Source organism: Hemicordylus capensis, chromosome 4 (assembly GCF_027244095.1).
Source record: "Hemicordylus capensis ecotype Gifberg chromosome 4, rHemCap1.1.pri, whole genome shotgun sequence".
Taxonomy (NCBI): Eukaryota; Metazoa; Chordata; class Lepidosauria; order Squamata; family Cordylidae; genus Hemicordylus; species Hemicordylus capensis.
In genome coordinates, this window is record NC_069660.1 from 4145850 (window position 1) to 4167082 (window position 21233).

The 21233-nt window shown below is 47.8% G+C and overlaps 1 protein-coding gene across 11 annotated transcripts in view; it reads left to right on the top strand.

Annotated features, from left to right (window-relative positions):
* NOL4L (nucleolar protein 4 like) overlaps nucleotides 1–21233 on the top strand; it is a 180219-nt gene that overhangs the window by 89231 nt on the left and 69755 nt on the right. Inside the window, exon 1 of one of the 11 annotated variants that reach the window (XM_053244822.1) lies at nucleotides 20399–20551. The exons of 8 other annotated variants lie outside the window; for them this stretch is intronic. Coding sequence is in view for 1 of the 3 variants with exons in the window: in XM_053244823.1 (XP_053100798.1) it covers nucleotides 21137–21166 (30 nt within the window). In the remaining 2 variants the exon portion in view is untranslated. Of the gene's footprint in view, nucleotides 1–20398; nucleotides 20552–20701; nucleotides 20819–21067; nucleotides 21167–21233 lie in introns of those variants that run through there. 2 more of the 11 variants (XM_053244828.1, XM_053244823.1) reach the window with 2 other exon arrangements.

The window sequence follows — 21233 nt, forward strand, 5'->3', positions numbered from 1 at the left end:
AAGCTTAACTGGCTAATGGCTGAAATACTGGGTGCTGTTCCCTTTTTGACTGCATCTCAGTTCTTTATCCTGTTAGAAAGTTTGGTTGGAATATTCTTGACTCTTTTCATCCTTCTCAGCTCTGCTTTAGTAGTTAAGCTCAATGTAACTTTTACACCTGGTCTAAAGCGAAGTATAGAAAGGTGAAATTAGTACAGTATATGCTTTTAAAGTAAGAAGTGCTGAAGTTCACATTTATCTGGGCAATAGAGCTTCCTAGGAAATGGAAAGATTTGGTGGGTAGGGAGAGGTTAAAACTTAAAGTGTAGTTTTACTCAAGCCTAAACAGACCAGGGTCAAACTGTACAAGAAGATGGGCAGTTTGGTGGTTCTTCTAGACTGTTTCTTAAAGAAATAAAAAGCCGGAGGAGCTGAAGTTGGGAGAGGACGATTTGTGCATCAGAAGGGCTGCTTAGCCCGGTTTTTCTTCCTCTCAAAACCCCTCTTCCCAGCTGCTTTTCTCCCCATAGAGAAGGGCTAGCTGTGTTAATGTGTTTCAGGGAAAACAAGAAACATCTTGTGGCATTTTAAAGATTAACACATTTAGGATGGCATGGAGAGAGATGATGTTGCTACAGAGTAGAATCTAGTGTACCTGAGAATAGGCTCTGGAACAGGAGACAACTCTGATATTGTGGATTGTTTTGGTTTAAATTTGATGGAACTGACCACAGTGAGCAAAAGGGCAGTAATGGAAACAACAAACTGGGAAATTGAGCAAAGTTCCATATTTGCCTGTTGGGCTGGCAAGTGTAAGGTGTGCATTTTGTAGGAATCGGGTGCTCTACTTCAGGTTTTCCACAATGTTTCATATTAGTTTACAGGACAGAAGAGAACTTTCACCATTTTTCTAGGCACAGAATGAGCCAAGCAGGCTTAAAGAGGATCATTTTGTTTAGCATGAAGCAAGCAGAAAGTGTCAGAGGGGTAATCTGTTAAAATGGACTAATCCCTCTCAATCGCTTTGGCCTCAGAGTCAACCAAATGTTTGTGTTGTTGTTGTCAGTCTCTGGTTGATAACCTCTCCCAGTGGTGCTTGTAGTTTCTGCTTGAGGAGAGCTGCTGCATCTCTGGCCTTTTTAAACCTCCCCTTCTGCATCCAGTTCCTGAAGAGTCAGACTTTTGCTTTGTGGTGTCTTTTTCCTTCCCCAATTGGTTAGGTGTTTGAGCAGGACCAAGGCTGCTTGTTTAAACCACCTAGAGGTTTTGGAAGAGAGTGTTGAAGGCTTTGATCAGACTGTGCTCGATCCCTTCTGGTCGCCTCCTTCATTCAGGGCTCCCATATTAGAATTGCATTCTGCCTCCACGTTCTTGGATGCAATCAGGAGGAAGGCAATGAACGCTTCTTAAAAATCAGCGATAATTCGCCGTCTTACTAATTGCCAAAGTCCTTCTCCTCAGTAGGTGGCCTGAGGAGACCAGTCTAACCTGTTGATGCACGGAGTCCCTCTGCCCTCTCCTGCCCGCCCGCCCCCCGTGCCTTGTGCTTTCTTCGTGGTCCAGCAGTCTGGAAGCCTTTCCCTACAACAAGGGTTGCCAAGCCTGGGTCCCTCTAGGCGGCTGGATTACCACAGCAACGCCTGTGAAGCCAAGCTTGGGGACCCCTGACTACTAGAACGGTGGGAGCAAGCCTCACCCGTGCCGCCCTTGGCTCGGCTCCCGGCGGAGCGGAATGGATCCATTTAGTTGTCATGTTTATTTAGTTATCTTATTTATATTTATATACTGCCTGATATGTGACTCTCTAGGCGGTCTGCACAATTTAGAGCGCAAAACAAAACAGTAAAAACAATTTCATGAGATGAAAACCGTTTAATTTCAGTTAAAAGCCTAAGAAAACAGGTGTATCTTGAGGGTCTTTTAAAAAGCAATCCGAGATGGAGATTCTCTTATTTTGACAGGGAGCATTTGACAAAGCCCCGGGGCAGCCACAGATTTGGTCCTGTCCCGAGTCGCTACCAAACGAGCTGCTGGCTCCTGTAACGGGACCACCCAAGATGATCTTAATAAGCAGCAGGGTTTATGACAAAGACGGTGCTCTCTTAAGTACCCTGGACCCAAACTGTTGGGCACTTTGTATTTCGCTTGGAAACATATCGGCAGCCCGTGTAGTTCTTTTAAAGTCAGTGTCGTATGGACCCTTAAGGTGGTCCCAGAGACCAGTCTGGTTGCCACATTCTGTACCAATTGTAGTTTCTGGACTATGTACAAAGGCAGCTCCATGTAGAGTGCATTACAGTAGTCAAGCCTGGAGGTTACCAGCATACACACTACTGTTGAAGGATTTCCTTTCTGATGTCTCGGTTGTTACCCAGCAAGGTCAAAGACAGTAGATAATCCTGGGGTTTCTCCCCCTCCACTCCCACTTCCAAAACTTTCTTCTCAGTTTCTCAAGTTAATTTTGCACAATGCATTGTTAACTTATGGAACTCACTGCCACAAGATGTGGTGGCGGCTGGCTGAGATGGCTTAAAAGAAGATTGGGCAAATTTATGGAGGATTAGGAGAGGCCTCTCAGTGCTTTTCAGCTAAATGGAGCCACTGTCTTCAGAGACTGTTTACCTTTGAAACCAATATACTGGGAGTGGGGAACAATTGCAAGGAGGCTATTCACACATGTGGAGGAAACCGGGCTAAGGGAGCCCAGCCCAGTTTCCCCCATGTGTGTGAACCACCGGTAGCCACGCAGCTCCCGGCTGCTAGCCCACCTATCATGCGCCCCCCCGCCCAAAACGAGGTTCCGCTAACCCTGACTGGGAGGCTACAGAAAGCCTCACAACGCCGAGGTCTCCCCAGAATGCCCCACGGACTCTCTCAGGGCATTCTGGCGCTTCCAGGGGCCAGGTGGCTCCTGATTCCCACCACCCCTGTCGGCTCTGTCACAGAGCTGGTAATCGTGTGGGTGGTGAATTCGGCCCCTCATGTGCAGGGAGAGCAGGCTTGACCTTCATGTTTTTATTTATTTATTTAATTAATTAATTAATTAATTAATTAATTAATTAATTAATTCCCCGCCCAAACATACGTCTCTGGGCGGCTTTCAAATTTCCCAGCGGAATCTGGTTCAAAATGGGATGGTGGTCCAGATGGACCTTTGGGGTCTGGCCCAGGAGGGCTCTTTTGATAACTGCAGAAGCATAGTCAAATAATTTACTTTAGGCTGGGTTTTACTCATCTTCAAGGTCTGACTGGAATGCCATATTTGGGGTAGTGAAAGCATGTGTCTGCCAGAATCAGTCTGGTGAATTGTGAGTTAACAGCTCTGTGAGTTGTATTTGCATTGCTTGTGATATACAGCTTGGCTCATTTGCTTCAGTCTTTGGAAATTCTGTTCACCACACTTGCTCATGCATATGTATATCTGTGCTTTTTAGTTTGCAAAATAGGCGACTACAGGGGGACATGATCTAGGTCTATAAAATTATGTATGGAGTAGAGAGAATGGACACAGAGAAAATTTTCTCCCTCTCTCCCAACACTAGAACCAGGGGGTCATCCCATGAAACTGAAGGCCTGGAAATTTAGGACCTAACGAAAGGAGGTACCTTTTCACAAGGTGCATCATTAATCTATGGAATCTTCTGCCACTGGATATAGTGATGGCCACTAGCTTGGATGGCATTAAAAGGGGCTTAGACAAATTCAGGGACAGGTCTGTCTGTCTGTCTGATGGCTACTAGTCTGGTGGCTATAGGCCACCTCTAGCCTCAGAGGCAAGATGCCTCTAAATGTCAGTTGCAGGGGAGCAACAACAGGAGAGAGGGCATGCCTTCAATTTTTGCCTGTGGGCTTCTCAGAGGCATCTGGTGGGCCACTGTGTGAAGCAGGATGCTGGACTAGATAGGCCTTGGGCCTGATCCAGCAGGGCTCTTCTTATGTTCTTATGTTATGTTCTTATGCCTTTGAGCTGACTTGAGGGAATTTAGCACAAAGCTGAATTTGCAAGCGTGAATTTAAAATGGGCTGCAATCTGAGTACCTCTGAGGAGCAACAGACCCAGAGATAAGGCTGATGAAACAAAGAATTAAAGTTTAATAATAATAAACTTGATGTGTTAGCCGCCCCATCACAAATTGAAATGTTGTTGCTAATGCAGAGGCACATTGCAAATGGTGATATTTGGCAAGCTTGATCAAGTTGCAGTTGCACAGGGAGTGAAGACAGCTCCCAGGGACTAGATAAGGAGGGAGGGGGGATGATGGAGTGGAGGGCATTGGTATGTGCAGCAAGAGAGGCAGGGAAAGGAGAAAAGGATCGCGAAAAGAAAACTAAGAGCAGGCTGACAGTAACATCTGTCTGTATCTGCTGACTTGTGTGCCAAAAAGGGAGGATTTCAACTGGGGAAGGTTTAGGGGGTCTCAGCTGCAACATGTTTTCCAAAGCAGAGGGCAAGGAGAGGAGACGGGATGCTGACCTTGCACCACTTTTCATTGTCTGCTAGCAAAGGGTTTCTCAGGCACAGGGGCTAGCCCCCATGGCAAGTCTGTATAGTGAACTGCCCAGCCTCAAAACCTTTAGGATCTCATTCAGGAGTTGGTGGGGGGGCAGGGGGCGGGGCGGTTCTCTGTCAGGTGGGCACAGGGATGGTCCCATGGCAGGCCCATGCAGGGAGTGAATTAAGACTCTGGGTTCCAAGGGTGTCAGGGCTCTCCAGTGCTGACCGTTCCACAATAGATCCACACAAGGGACACTCAAGGATAGTGATTTTTAGCTCCGTTCAGCTATTCTGGACTCTGCGGTTCAGTGTTCCAGCTTAAGTGTACAGTAGCCCAGTGATTTAGCTTAGGGGAAAAGGGTTCGAGCACACAGTAGATGCTCGGCCAGGTGGGCTCTTGGCCAGTAGCAGGCAGCTATTGCCACCAGATTTCCGTGACAACAACTGCAAAAAAAGTCTCTTAGAAAGCCACACCACTGAGTCTAGGGGAGAGGACCTTTATAGGGCTTGGTCCTCTACAGTCTCAAAGGTGGGGAAACTTGAGGCTTCAAGGTGAACAAAGAGGGATTCCAAGTACTGGACTTCAAGAGAGTGCACTGAGGAAGCACAGAACAGAAGCAGGATGCTATGCCAAATCTGCAGGTGGGACTTGAACCTGATAGTATTCTGGGGTGTTTGTATGGTTTAAAGACACTCTAGCCTTAAAGACTCTTGTTGAGGTGAGTCACACATAGGAGACCAGATAGAGGTCTATAAAATTATGCATGGTGTGGAGAAAGTGGATAGAGAGCCATTTTCCTCCCTCTCTCACAACACTAGAACCAGGGTCATCCCATGAAACTGACTGCCAAGAACTTTAGGACCAACAAAAGGGAGTACTTTTTCCACACAATTAATAATTAACCTATGGGATTCTCTGCCAAAAGATGTGACAGCCACCAGCCTGCAAGGCTTTAAGAAGGACTTCAGATAAATTCATGGAGGACAAGTGAATCAATGGCTACTAGTCTGGTGACTATAAGCCACCTCTAGCCTCAGAGGCAAGATGCCTCTGAATCCCAGTTGCAGAGGGAGCAACAGCAGGAGAGAGGGCCTGCCCGCCTCAGCTCAAGCCTGTGGGCTTCCCAGAGGCATCTGGTGGACCACTTTGTGAAACAGGATGCTGGGCTAGATGGGCTTCCTTGGGCCTGCTCTAGCAGAGCTGTTATGTTCTTATGCTATGTCAGATACTCTGGCTTCATTAAGAATGCGTGGAATTCAAGTGAGGTGTGGTGTGTGTATCACCTTTCACTAGGCAGCTTTTGCACCGGTTCAGTCTTTGCGCAGCATTGCTTCTTAAGGCCAGTTTCCTCCTGGCACCAAGTGACTGTCCATGCTCTGCTTCCCTTGCTTCTACAGGAAGCCAGAGTTTCTAAAAGGGAGCAGGGTGGAGGAAGGTGTTGTTCTGGTAACAATGATTTGTTCTGCAGTCCACTTTCTGTTTGGATGTGGCATGTGCAGGTTGGTCTGTTGAGAGGGCTGCTGGTGGGTGGTTGTGCCTCAGTGCTGTAGGGGGATGGATTGAATGGCCTTCTGGTTCCTTCCATTCTGTGCTTCCGGGTGTGAAGTGGGCTGGCGCTCTTGTGCATCTCATTTCAGTGGTGCTCCTGCAGAACTGAGTCCATGATTGCTCTCTTGGCATAAAACTTCCAAACCAGTTTGCGGTTTGGCTGCCAACCGTAAGTGGATATTGAAACATTTCTGAAGCCTTCTTCAGTAGCAGCCAAGAGAGGAGGTCATTCTGTCAGCAAAGGGGAGAAGCTGCTGTTGGAACTCAAGATGCATGATCCCTCAGCAGCTTCCTGCTGGTTGCTATGGATTTGCAAGACCTAGTAGTGCTATTTTAAGAGGCAGATTTGCCACATCAGGCCGGGCCCAGCCTCTTTTGCACATCCTAAACTCTTCTTTGACTAGGAATGTGTGGTGTGTGAGGAATGGAGGTCTGGGGGCGAAAGCACACTTGGAGCCCTTTCTCAGGATAGGTGCGAAGGGCTCGAGGGCGTGCGGGGAGGAAGGCTCCCGAAGCTTACCTCCCCCACAGACGCTCCTTGGGTCCGTGCTGGGTGCGCAGATTGCCCGCCCAGACGGACACAGGCTATCCCTGGCAGCACAGAAGCTCAGGGGCTGGGATGCGTCATCCCGGCTCCCGGAAGTCCATTGTGGGCAGGAGCCTGTCCCTGCTACAGAGCCAGCGCTGCACACGAGTAAAAAACCGGGGCTAAGGGAGCACTCATTCCCTTAACCTCATTCCAGAGGCTGGCTCTGCAGGCGGGTTTGCTGCCGAGGCACCACCGCGTACTGCTGCCGGCAGTTCTCACGCGCAGCCAAGGCTGAGCTTGACAGCCCGGTCGTGGCTGCGCATGAGAACAGCCTCGTGGTGCAGGGACAACGTTTGGAGTGCATTGTCAAAAGGCATTTTTCTTCAGGCCCAATGCAAGCGGGTGAGGCCGGGGGTGCAGGTGGGCTGCATGCCCCAGAAGGCGATGGAGGTGAGTGGGATCGGAACATTATCCCGTGCTGTGGAGGATGAATGCCTTGCACCTCCCCCTCCTGTTCCCCCAAGTCTAAAGGTGACTGGGCAGTGGGTCTTGAGGCTGCTAGTTTACTAAACATTTACTAGTGCCAGCATTGTGCTTGGTGCTGCGTACAACACAGGCGTAAACATTTGCCATTCTTGAGACAAGCAGAATGAGCTGCCCTTCTCCAATATACTCTGGCAATTTTCTTGCCAAAAATAAATTAAATTAAAAAAAATCAATCTAATTCTCCATTTATTTCCTGCCTTTTTAGATCGAGAGAATAACCTCTCCAGGTGACTCACAACAGCATAAAAAAGAATTTTAAAGACTTCTAGAAACTGCCACGAAGCCATCTAGTGAGCACTGACATTCAGAATAGCAACCCAGCATCCAGTCCTCCAGCCAATAAGGCTGTGAACAGGAGCAGCCCTACCTGGGCTTGCGCAAGCCCAACTGGGGTAGGGCTGCTTGTGTGCAGCACCGGGATCGGGGCCGATCCCAGTGCTGTGCCCCACTGGGTAGTGTGAGGTTCTCCCCCCTCCCCCCAGGCTTTTACCCAGGCAGAAGGGCACAAGTGTGCCCTGGGTCCCCAGTCATGTGTCTGCTTGGGCTGCCTGCTAGAGCGCCCGGCTCTAGGGAAATCCCCCCAATGCACTGAGCTCCTCGCACAGTGCATTGTGGGATTTCTGGAGGCTGGGCTGCATTTCCCTCACCTCCAGATGTCTGCATGGCTCACGGCGGCAAGGCTCATGTGGGCGTATGAGTCATGTGGCCACAAGAAGACACCGGATCATCTGCAGGGAAAAGAGGTACTATCCTGACTCCCTCACCATCCCACTTAAAGGTCATGTGAATGGCCTTGATGGTTTTGTAAGGACGTAAGAACAGCCCTGCTGGATCAGGCCCAAGGAGGCCCATCTAGTCCAGCATCCTGTTTCACACAGTGGCCCACCAGATGCCTCTGGGAGCCTACAGGCAAAAATTATTTTTCACATTATTATGTTAAAAAATACATGTTTTTATTAGGGCTGTCACCAATTGAAGGAAATGTTTGTTTGCTTATTAATCAATCAGTCAAATCATATTTTTATACCACCTGATATATACATCTCCAGGCGGTGTACAAAATTTAAAAACAACATAAAAGTCACAGATTAAAATCCACAAAACACAATAAAAACATTGTCATAAAAATTATTAAAACAAATTATTAAAATTAATTCTAATCAAAAGCCTGCGAGAACAGGTGAATCTTGAGGGTTTTCTTGAAAACAAACTGAGAAGGAGATGCTCTTATTTCAGCAGGGAGCATATTCCAAAGCTCCGGGGCAGCCACAGAGAAAGCCCGGTCGAGCCGGTGGCAACCGTAACTGGATCTCTCCAGAAGACTGCAACAGACAGCAGGGTTCATGACAAAGAAGGCACTCTCTTAAAAACCCTGGGCCCAAGCTGTTAAGAGCTTTATAGGTGATAACCAACACTTTGTATTTTCCCCAGAAACATATCGGCAGCCAGTACAGTTTTTAAAAAATCGGTGTTATGTGGTCTCTCTGTGTTGTCCTGGAGACCAATCAAGCTGCCCCATTCTGTACCAATTGTAGTTTCCGGACTATGTACCAAGGCAGCCCCACGTAGAGTGCATTACAATAGTCAGGTCTGGAGGATACCAGCATATGTATCACTGTTTTAAGGTCATTTACCTCCAGAAATGGACATAGCTGTCGTATCAGCCGAAGATGATAAAAAGTCGATTGACAATTAATTGACAACCTCTGCATGCATCCACTACTGTGCAAGGACCTGCCTTTTTTGATAGACTTTTCACCTACGAAATAACTACATTTTAATTTTACTGCAGTATCTTTTTTGTATTTTTCTTCTTTATTGTAATTTTACTCTGTGTTTGATTTTTTTGCTAGCCACCTTTGGGGTTTTTTAGGGAAAGGGGGAACACAGATTTTTAATAATTCATTTGTTCATGAGAAAATCAGTGGGTCCCCTATGGGGGGAGTGAGGGTGAGTAGTAAATGAGCCGCAGGTGTGGGTCATTCCCATTCACCCCATCCTGCCCCGCCTGCCTTGTTCTGCTTCACCTCCCCTGCTGCCGCTGCTGCTGCTGTGTTAACCCCGGGTTTGTGGGCTGCTGAAAAACAGTGGTGGAGGAGGTGCCTAAAGACCACGCATGGTTCAAAAGGTTCTTGGCCTCTGTAAGCCACAGAAAAGGGTGTTCGTATGCTAGTGGGGGCTGCAAGTCCCAACCAGGGGAGTTGGGTGGCATGAATAGAAGCTGCCGTTTTACTATTTCACCCTGGGCGCCAGGATGCAAAAAGGTCCATCTGGGCTTCTTTTTTCCTTCCTAATTGCTCTTGTGGAAACCTTGCATTTCTGAAGTTCACAGCTGATGGTTAATGTGAAGTCTAAGAAAGAAATGCCCGTATATTTATCTGTCCCCGCCCACCCCTGGAGGCATGAGGACATCAAGTGACTTACATATATTCATCCCGTGAGTCAGTGGCTCCTCTGGGAACCCAAGACCTCACTTAATCATATTTGCAAAAGCAAGCTACTATCTAATGGTTTGAATTTTATTTCCCCCTACTGTCCTTTGCATTCAGTTAATTCTTGAAGAAGTTTTGCCCTGCAGAAGTCGGAAAAATTGGGCTGAGAGAATAGTCTTACAAAATGTTATATATGGCTAGTCCAATGAATGGTTGGAGTTTTGCTGCAAATTGCCTGAAGATGCAAGATAAAGTGCCAGCACTTGGGATCTCAGGACTCCTTGCACTGACTGCCGTTATCATATGACTGCATCCTCATGCTGTGTTGGCTTCGGGAGTCCCGTCACTTGCCTCAGTAGTGGAAAGGTTGCAGGGGGTGGGGTCAAGTAGGTCCAACTGACAAATACTTTGTAGACTAGCTTAATCACCGCCATCATAATCACCGCCCTGGGGTCCTAAGAGGAAGGGTAGGGTTGCCAGGTCCAAATGGTGAAAAAAGTCGATATCCATCATGAAAAAAGAGGTCATAGAGGACACTTTTCACCACAAAAGTCTCCAAAAAGTCTCCACTTTACATAAAATTTGCATATATTTATTGGTACTCTATATGCATATTTTGATAAAGGTTGGATAATTTGAGAATACATACAGCTCACCATGATGACGAGGTGAGCTGGCTGTCTGCTCAATCTGCTGTCTAGGTCATCCATCCATCTTCCATCTTATTTATTTGTTATTTCTCTGTGTAAACCACCCTGAGCCATTTTTGGAAGGCTGGTATAGAAATCGAATGAATAAATCAAGAGGTGCTCCAGGCCCCTGCTTCTTCACCGTAACTCCATCTCCTGGTTAGGCTTGCCACACACCCAGTCCTCTGTCCCCGTCCCCCACGGGCCACCCAACCTGCTCTCCCCGGCCAGGCCAGCAACTTCACCTCCTGGCTGGAGGCAGGGCGGCCAGCTAACTGCTGAGCCAGCCTCTCTGCATACTGGTGCAGCGGCGCCTGCCTGGTCTGCCACTCGCTTGCTTTTCTCTACAACGACAAACATTGATATACCAACACTTTTCAATAGAAGGTTTCACGGTGGTTTTGAAATGGAAATAAATCATAAGATGCTCCCCTGTTCCCAAAGGGCTCACAATCTAAAAAGAAACGCAAGGGAACACCAGCATCAGCCACTGAAGGGATGCTGTGCTGGGGCTGGATAGGGCCAGTTGCTCTCCACATGATAAATAGAAGAGAGTCACCACTTTGAAAGGTGCCTTTTTTTTTACTCAGTCAGCTGTTAATTGAGTAGTTGGCTAACTGCTGACTTCTCACTGCCGCCACCACACGAAAGAAGGAAGCTGCAGCTGCCAGACCCTCCTATCCGTGCTCCAGCAATGCTGGAGGTGACCCCACATTGAAGCAGAACCTGCCCTCTGGATTCCCCTTTGGATGGATGGTCAGTAGGAAGAAGGGGAAAGAGACCGAGGAGGAGGAGGAGGAAGAGGAGCAAGCTGCTCATGGGAGCAAAGTGTTCTGAGCGATCAAAATGTTCCTGCTGCTCCCCAGAACTTTGAACACCACCACAAATGCAAAATAGTTGTTTGGTACTCAAAATAAGTCTCGCTTCCTCCTAATGAGAAAAGAAAAATAAAAGTTATTTGGTCCCCAAAATAGTTGCATATCCTCTATAAAAGTCCATAGTAATAATATTCAATGACAACAACAACAATAATAAAAGTCCATAATAATAATAGTTGGCAATCCAAAGGAAGGGTGATATACAAATGCAAATTAATAAATTAATAAAAATAAATCACACCCTCCCCTTAAAACTGTGGACCAGGCTTTTGCTTTGAAGACTAACTTGCTTATAGAATTTATGTACAACTTTTCAGCACTGGGCCACAATTGCAGGACAGTTAAAATAATTACATAAGAAATAAACTAAGAATTTAAATAATATGGCACAAACAACCAAAATCGATAAAAAATACTAGGAAAAGAAAGCAAGAACAGCAGAGAATCACAAAAATAACCTAAACATTTCTACTGCAAGCATTCGTAATACCTTATCTGAAGTTTCCCTCAGTAATCATGCCAGTCACCTAATAATTCTTATAGTCTTAGCACCTGTATATCTCCGGGATCGCCTCTCTCGGCCAGTTGTATCCCGTCCTGTGAGGTCGTCTCAGCTGGCCCTCCTGAGTGTCCTGGGCCCTGCTGTAGAGCGTGGTGCCTGGGCCTGTGAGAGGGCCTTCTCTGTGGCCACCCCTCTTCTTTGGAACACCCCCCCCCCCAATTCATTCACCCCTCTCCCTGGCTGCTTTTAAGGCTCTTCTTAAGACACACCTGTTTCGCCAGGCGTTTGTCCTTTAATAATTTCTTTTTTAAAAAAATAGATGGTTGTTGGTATTTCTGTTGTTCACTGCCTAGAGTCTTTGGATGAGGTGGTATATAAGAAGTTTAAATAAATAAAATAAAATAAATTCTACTGCCTTGTTAGCTGGCTTCCTGTTTCTGATATATTTGGAAGCTTTTTTTTTTAATTACATGTTTTTAATTTCTTCAGCAGCTTGCTCCTATAATTCTTTTTGTGCTTGCTGTGTTGTAAATTTGCATTTGTTTTGTCAAGTTTGTGTTCTTTATGAATTCCTTTCTTTGGGTGAGACTTCTGCATTTTAAAGGAAGCCTTCTTGCCTTTTATAGCTGCCATGCCTCTGCTATTCAACCATGCCTCCGGATAATTTTATGAAAAGTAAAGTAAAGTGTGCCGTCAAGTCAATTTTGACTCCTGGTGCCCACAGAGCCCTGTGGTTTTCTTTTGGTAGAATACAGGAGGGGTTTCCCATTGCCGCCTCCTGCGCAGTACGAGATGATGCCTTTCAGCATCTTCCAATATTGCTGCTGCCTGATATGGTACCAGCGGGTATTCGAACTGTCAACCTTCTGCTTTTTAGTCAAGCATTTCCCTGCTGCGGAAGGTGGTATATAAATCTAAAAATAAAATCAAAATAGAAATAAATGCTGGCATCCTTGTTTATGCCAGTTCTAATCTTTTTCTTCAAGCACTGTTATAATAGTTTTAAATAATCTCCATGTTTGCTGAAGATAGGTGACCCCCACCTCCAACTGTCTTCGAACTTCATAAGAAGGGCCCTGCTGGATCAAACTAAAGGGCCATCTCATCCAGCATCCTGTTTCCCACAGTGATCAGCCAGATCCCTCTGGGAAGTGGGACATGCAGGCAAAGAGTCCCTCCCTGATGTGGCTTCCCAGCAGTTTATATTCAGAGGCAGTTCTGCTTCTGAACCTGGAGGTAGCATATGGCCACCATGAGCACTCCTCATTGAGAGCCCTGTCCTCCAGAGATCCTCTTTTAAAAACCATCTAAGCTGGTGTGGGCTTGTTTGTTTGTTTGTTTGTTTGTTTGTTTATGATCTTTATCAACAAAAACAGTTCTCAGAGTGGTTTGCATGGTAAAAGGACTGAGAAGATGGTTCTCTGTTGCAAAAGGGCTCACAACCGAATATGAAACACAAGGGAGACCACTAGCAACAGCTGCTGGAGAGATGCATTGGCGATATGAATGAGGGCAGTTGCTTTCCCCCTGCTCCATATAAGGGAGCTGCCACTTGAAAAGTGCCTCTTCTTTGCACAGTTATCGGGGGCTATCTTGTGGCAGTGAATTCCATAAATTAATTATGTGCTGTGTGAAGAAGTACTTCCTTTTGTCTGTACTGGATCTCCTGCCAATCAGTTTTGTTGGCTGACTCTCCCGGTTCTAGCGTTACAGAATAAGAGGAGAAAAACTTCCTTCTCTCTGCTTCTTCCACAACATGCAACATTTTAAACAGGCCTGCCCCTAGTTGCCTTTTTTCTAAAATGAAAAGCTCCATATGTATTAGCTCAGGAGTGGCCAACCTGAGGCTTTCCAGGTATTGTTGGACTACAGTGGTATTTTATTTTTTTATTTATTACATTTCTATACCGCCCAAAACTTGCGTCTCTGGGCAGTTTATTGCAAGTGTGACCACACCATAGATTTGTATAAGGGTATTATATTTTTGATCCCTTTCCTAATGGTCACTAGCATGTAATTTGCCCTTTTCAGAGATGCCAAACACTGGTGGTTGTTTTCATTGAGCTGTCCACCACAACCCTAAGATATCTTGCTTGATTAATCTCTGCCAGTTTAGACCCCATCATAAACGTGAAATTAGCATATATATTTTCTGCTCCAATGTGCAACTTCCTTTTAATTTTGTGGATGCCATCTGACCCTGGCAATCTGCTAATTTTTAGTTTCTCAAGACAGTTTAGAACATCCTCTCTCATCACTTCAAATTGGCCCAGTTCTTCAGCCTCTGAGCCTGAGAAACTCAGTTCTGGAGAGGGTATATGGTTAGTATTCTCCACCGTGAAGACCGATTCAAAGAACTCATTCAGCTTCTCTGCAATCTCCTTATCCTCCTTAATAATCCCTTTCATGCCCTCATCATATACGGATTCAACTGCCTCCCTGGCAGGTTTTCTACTTTGGATATATTTAAAGAAGTTTTTGTTAATCCCCTTGACACTTCTAGCTGTATGCTCCTCAAACTCTGTTTTCGCTTCCCTTATTGTCTCCTTGCATTTCTTTTGCCAGAGTTTATGTTCTGGCCTGTTCTCTTCAGTTGGACAGGACTTCCATTTTCTGAAGGAAGTCGGCTTCCCTTTTATAGCTTCCCTTTCAGCCTCTTTTTTACCAGTCTTCTCATTTTTGAGAAGTTTCCTCTTCTGAAGTCCAGCACATCTGTGTTGGACTCCCTTGGCAGTGCTCAGCTCGCATATGAGCTAAATTGGATGTCATTATGGTCAGTGTTTCCTAATGGTTCTAAAACTCTTAAATCACACCAGGTCTTGGGCACCATTCAGGATTAAGTCCAAGGTCACCTTTTCTAAGGCATTTAGCATGTCTAGAAATTTGGCCTTTCTGTCAGTACCTGCATGTGAATTTGCCCAGTCTATGTGAGAGTAATTGAAATCACCGATTATTTCAGTTCTGTCTGTCTTTGACGCCTCTCTGATTTGCTTCTCCAACTCCTGGTCACTCTTGGTGTTTTGATCTGGGGGTGGGGGATGGGGGTGATAGCATGTCCCTAGTCACACATTTTGTTTCAGTCCTCATATTGTCAGCCATAATGATTCGGGGGAGGACTCCAGTCCTCCTAGGTTTCCCAGCTTGTTGGATTCTGTCCCTCAATCAGCCCCTCCCTGTCCTTTCTCTCCATGAATAACAGTGTCCCACTGGTTCTCACCCTTCCACCAGGTTTCCATTATGCCCACTATATTTTTTCATTGGCAGCCAAGCACTCCAGTTTGCCCATTTTGGCTAGGAGACTTTTGGCATTGATATATCTACACCAAGTCTTTTTCTTGGCGTTGCTGTGTGCTATCTCCCTTACCATCCTTTTGACCTTTTTGGCCAGCTGTTATATGCTTCTGTCTGCTGTACTCCTGGTTCTATTCTGTCCCCTTCTGATTTATCTGAAAAGTTTGTCTCCTCGCACTTTAGGGGATTTTGCTTGCCGAACGAGATTCTACCCAGTTCCTGTTGGCAGTCCCCCAGGTATCATGCTAAAGCTAGGAATCTCCCAGTGAAAAGCGTTGGCAGGAGATACAGTTCAGACAAAAGGAAGTACTTGTTTACGCAAAGCACAATAGTTGATTAATTATCAGAAGATGAAAAAATGTTCACTGCACTAATGGCTTCAAAGAAGGATTAGATATATTAACCATAATGGATCCTCTATATTCAAAAGCAGTATAGCTTTGAAGCACTAAATGCTTCAGACAAGCAAGAGCGAGAGCTGATGTCTTCTTGGCCTGCTTGTGAGCTCTACCAGAAATATCTGGCTGGCCATAGTTGGTAACATGGGAGAGAGGAATTTGTTTTCCACCCTGTGAGCCTGTGCTAGACACTAGCAGCTCTTGTAGGTTAGAACCAGCAAACAAAAATGACAGTAAACAGAAAATCAGTTCATGGGTACAGTTCAGAGCTGCTGGTGTAAGTAAGCCCAAGGGGAAAGCCTATGGTGGATTAATGTAGTAGCACATGTAGCATTTGCTACGGGCCCCGTGTTTTCGAGGGCCCCGCACGCACGGCTTCCAACTGGCAATTAAAGTTAAAACTTTACTCGTTTTATTTGGTCTATGTTAGATAAAATATCCCTTTTCTGCTAAACATGCCCTTTAAGAAAAGGCCCAGCACAGCATTTGTCCAGTGGCTGTTGCTGGTGCTTACCACAGTTTTCTTTTTAGAGTGTGAGTCCTTTGGAGACAGAGAATCCTCTATCCACTCTTTATTTTTCTATGTGAACCACTTTGAGAATTTTGATTGAAAAACGGTATACAAATGTTCACTGTTGTAGTAAGTGTGAGTTTGTGGCTTGGTCTCCCATACTCCAAAATATAGCAAATGAGGAAACTGAATTACTTTACTATGCAAGTAGATAATTTATGTTTTAATATTTATGTGCATTTTTTAAACATTTAGAGCCCCTTTATAACATATGCTACAGGCCCTGCACTAGCTTAATCCGGCCCTGGGGAAAGTATAAGAATATGCCCCCTCGCCCGCCCCATCCCTGGCTTCTTTCCTCAAAACGATCTCGGGTAGCAGGGCTGAGAAAGACCTTGGCAGTATTGCAAGTCGAAGCTGGATGGAGCAATGAGCAGACTCCGTAGAAGGCTGCTTTGTGTGTTCAGATGATGAGGTGGGCAGTAGAGATGTCAGTGGCTTCCTTTTTTAATAATGGCTTGAAGGCAAAAAGACTTCGCAATGCAAGAAACCCTTCCATGTCTCTTCATGGTAGGCTACTGATCCCCAAAGTAGGGCTTTTGGGCTCATTAAGGCAGGGCTGCTCAACTTCGGCCCTCCTGCAGATGTTGGCCTTCAGTTCCCATAATCCCTGGCTATTGGCCACTGTGGCTGGGGATTATGAGAGTTGTTGTTCAAAAACAGCTGGGAGGGGCGGCCTAAATTGAGCAGGCCTGCTTGATTAAGAGCACCTCTCAAAGAGGGACGATGTATGTCAGTGAGAGGTATTTGCAGCTACTTGGCTTTCCAATAGTCTTACAAGGATGAGAGGGGCAATACAATGTGCTTGAAAAAATTTGGACTGGGACATGTGGGGAGATGACCGCCTGGCCAGAAAACAATTATTTATTTATTTAAAATATTTATACCAATGGGGTGCTTTGGGCTTTCTTGAGCACATTTGGCAATGAAGAATTGAATGCACTGAATGGAGGGTGGGGTTGGGTGTCTCCATTACCTCAAGCAAATGTCCCTTTTCCTCCCCTGATAGGATCACGCCACCTCCTTTCCTTCCATCCTTTTTGACAAGCTCATTTTCCACCAGCCCTCCGTGTTGTCTCTTACCATTCCTATCCCGGCACCTTCTGGCATGCGGGTTCATCTGCTTTCTGTTCATCAGGCTGCCTCACTCTCCTTCAAGGCCGTCCTCCTCAATATCCAGTATTCTGTGAATTATATTTTACCTCCTCTTTCAGTCACAATTGTGCTGGCAGGGTGCCAGTGAATTTACATTCATATATATATGAATTTTTATTCATACAAAGCTTTATAATAATGGGTCTTTTGTCAACTCTTTCTGGGGCAAAAGATACTGCCCCACAACTAGGAATAAAATGTTCAGTGGCAGGAAGTCCCCCAAAAACCTTTGGAAAAATTTGGCATGTGGGTTGGACTTTAACTCAGGCTTCCTTCCTGTCACATGAGATAGGAGTCTTGGGTGTGTTTTGCCTTCTCTTGTGATGTAGCTTGGCTTGCTCACTTGAGTCACCTTGAACCATTTGTTCTGCAGACACCTGCATGTCTGCTCTCTGTGGCCCACTGCTGGGAGTTCCTTCTCATAAGTTGATGGGAAGAAAAAAGGGGCTTTTGGGTTGACAGTCCTGCCTCTTGTCAGTTGGTTCAGACAGTACAGTGTTTTGGACCTAGCTTTCACACAGAGCATGTGGCAGACCTGTGTCTCAGCTGTACCATTTCAGACTGCAGATGAGGCTCTCATGACCCTATCCCACCCACCCCAAATCAGAGGGGAGAAAGTTTTCTTGAATTGAATTTCTAACAGGGAGAAAGCTAGGCTAGGAATAGTCTTTCCTAGTTTCCTGTGGGTAGGGATTTTATCCCACAAAGCCATCAGGGGGACTGGGGCGGGTGCCACTGCAATCCCTCTGCACAAGCAGGAAGCATTTATTCTTAGATGTCCCAAACCTCAACTCTTTGTTCTAGGGATTTCTAACAGCACAACTACTGTAGTTCTAACCACCACCAATAAAAAAGTTCATTTCCTTACAGAGGATAAATTGCTCTCTGTTGGCATTTATGAATTTTTATGCTGAACTGTGCCCCCGCCCCCTAAATAAAGAAACAACTGTAAGCCTTTTTTATGACCAAATGTGCTTAATGACTTGCACACTTTAAGTTGATTCTCCTCTTCCATCCTGTTCTCCATTCACCCAGCTTGGAGAGAGAACTTTTGGCATTTTGCATAGCTTGCTTGGGATGTATAATCTTGAATCACTTGGTGTCTGGTCACACTTCCTTCCAGACTTGTTGGAAGAGGGAAAGATCAGAGAACTATTAAATATGTACATAGGAAACTGCCTTATATTGAGTCAGACCATTCCTCTGTCTAGCCCAGTGCTATGACTGAGAGTGGCTTTTAGGCAGGAGTCTTCCCCAGCCCTACCTGGACATTTTTCACACGGGGCTTTGAAAGCCCTTTAGCTCGCATCTCCTCCGGACTAGAGGGGGTGCGTTCACACATTGGGCAGATTTACCCCAAAGTCCCTGTGAGCTATCGGGGAGCATTTCACACATAATTTGGGTTTTTCACTGCACGTTGGTGTGTGGCCCGATTTATATCCAGGGTAAAAAATATATCCACTTTTGGTGTTGGTTTTTTGAGGCAAGTTAGCAGTAGATTGATTGATTGATTGATTGATTTCTCTACCGCCCTTCCAAAAATGGCTCCAGGCGGTTTACACAGATAAATGATAAATAAATAAGATGGATCCATCCCCAAAGGGCTCATAATCTAAAAAGAAACATGAGATAGACACCAGCAACAGTCACTGGAGGAAAGCTGTGCTGGGGGTGGAGAGGGCCAGTTACTCTCCCCCCTTGCTAAATAAAGAGAATCACCACATTAAAAGGTGCCTCTTTGCCAAGTTAGAGCCAACAACAACAAATATTTAGCCTTGCAGTAAACTGCTGTGCTGTGTGAAAAATGCCCTGGAGATGCTGCCAGGGATTAACCTGGGAGCTTCTGCAGGCAGAGCGGATGCTTTGCCACAGAGTCACAGCCTTGTCCCCATGCTATACTATCTGCAGTATAACATTGCTATATACACTTAAATCTGAATACAAATCTGATAATTTATTGGCAGCCAGCCTTTTCAACTGTAATTTATTTGAACCTTGGAATTGTGAAGGAAGTCCTGACAAACCGAAAGTGCAAGGCAATGGAGGCAGGGATGTGGGGCAGTCTCTGTTACTTGGGGGCTGGGGGCAGTGTGCTATGCAACAGACAGTGTTGGGTTTTGCTTATGGAACAAGTTCTGTTCATGATTTCTGGGTGCCATTTGGCAAGTCCCTGTCCTGGGTTGTTGATAAGCGTATAAACTGAATGAGAATGTTGCAGTATAAAAGAGACTTTGAGTGCTACTTTAAATTGCTCAATTGAAAAAGAAATTCTTACCCAAAAGATGCCTTTTGCCTCTGATCTGAGGTGAGCTTTGTCCAGTAAAATATTCAGTGTATTTATTACTTTAAAGAAATAGTGCTGGGCTTGGACGTTGGAAGACTCCCCATCCAGCTGCTCCGGTGGCCTTATGCAAACTGCTGCCTAAGGTATGTTGTCAAGAATAATGAACCTAGAAAGGGCCCTCCAGCAGGCAAAGGACGTGGAGGCCTGAGGAGAGAGCAGGGAGATGAGCAGAACTGGCTCATCAGATACAATCCTGCGCAAGACTCTTTGAAAGGAATGGGAGCCCCCCCCCCCCACACACACACACTAATGAGGTTTACCAGGAGAACTTCCCAGTGGATCCGGCCCGTGTGGCTGAGAAAGATGGGCCATGTCTATTGGGTTTTCGTTTTTCCCCTTTTTGCTCCGGGCGGCGGCGAGCTGGCTTGGGCTGGCCCCTGGATTCCACAGAGACTTTCTCGCAAGTAAAGGGCCCGAATGGGGGAGCACTTCCTTGGGGCCCTGGAAAGTGCAGGCGGCGACCCTGCGCGAGCGAGCGAGCGAGCGCGCCTGCTCTGCCAAGCGGGCTGGCGCGCCGGTCTTCCCAGGCGCATCTCCCGAGCCCGGCAGCGGCAGGAGGTCTCTCTCGTACCTGCCTTCCATCATCCTTCTTGGCAAGGACTCCTCCAGGCCGCTCTTAGAAAATGGACGGGCTCTCCGCGCTCGCTCGCTCGCTCCCCGCCGCGTCTCCCCCTCTTCCTTCTCCCCCGCCCCTCGGGCGGCGCAAACCCACGTCTTCCTCTGGCTTTCGCCGCTTTGCGCGCACACACGCGCGCTTGCTGGGGTGTGTGTGTGGAGGATCGCCGCCGCGGGCTGCTGGGTGTATGTGTGTGCGCGTGTGGTGTGTCGTGTGTGTCCCCCGCCCGCTGCTGCCGCCGCCGCTGCCCTCCCTCGCACGGCTGCTCCACCACCACCACGGGGCGTGCGCGTCCGCCTCCCCCTCCCCCCTCGCAGGGTGCATGCAAGAGGCTCCTCGGCTGGCTGTGCCGCCCCCCCCCCGCGCGCGCTGTCCTCCCCGGCTCTTCTCCCTCCCCTCCCCTCCGCTCGATCCGGGAGTGACGCGCTCCGCAGTGCCAGCCCTCCTCCTCCTCCTCTCCCGGCGGGGCGCTCCTCCTCGGGCAGCAGCTGGCTGTCAGCCTTCTCCTCCGGAGCGCCCCCTTCTCCCTTGGCCAGGCTTGGCGCAGGCCGGCGGCGGGCCCCAGGCGCCGCAGCAGGTAGGCAGCGGCTGGGGCCAGGCCGAGGGCCCGGGAGGGACGGCGGCGAGAGGAAGCCGAGCCCCCTCGGCCACAGGGAGCGGGGAGGCCGGCGCAGGAGGGCCGGGCGCTCCTGGACGCGCCGCGCTCCTTGCGCCCTGCCCTGCCGGCGCAGTCGACGAAGGGGGCGGCGGCGGCGAGCAACTTGTGGGTGCCGAGCGGGGCGCACGGTGGGCAGCGCCCGCCGGGTGGGGACCGAGCCCGGCCCGGCGGCGCGCGCGCGCCAGGGTGAGGAGTGCTGAAAGCTCCCCCGGGGGTGGGGGGTGAGAATTGGGCGTGTGGATGAAAGGCCGGGTGGCGGCGGCGGACACGCGTCTCGGCGGCAGGGGCTGCTTCGCTCTCCCTCGCCCCTCTCCCACTTTCCAGCCGCCCAGCAATGTGCTTTCTAGTTCTTGGCTTCTTCTCCAGGGGGTGGCGGCCACGGTGGGGGGACGCGGCTGCGGTGCGGAGCCAGGTCGGGAAGGGGCGGGACGCGGCAGGGACTCGGCAGCCGCCCGGCCGCCAGGAGGGCGCAGGTCGGATTGGGGGCGCGCTGGCAACAGCCTGATGAGGCTGGAGGGGCGCAACCCGCCCGGGGTGTGTGTGCTTTTGTCTGCGTGCCACTGCGGGAGTCCCTGGGCTTGGGGGGGGGCGGGACTGAGAT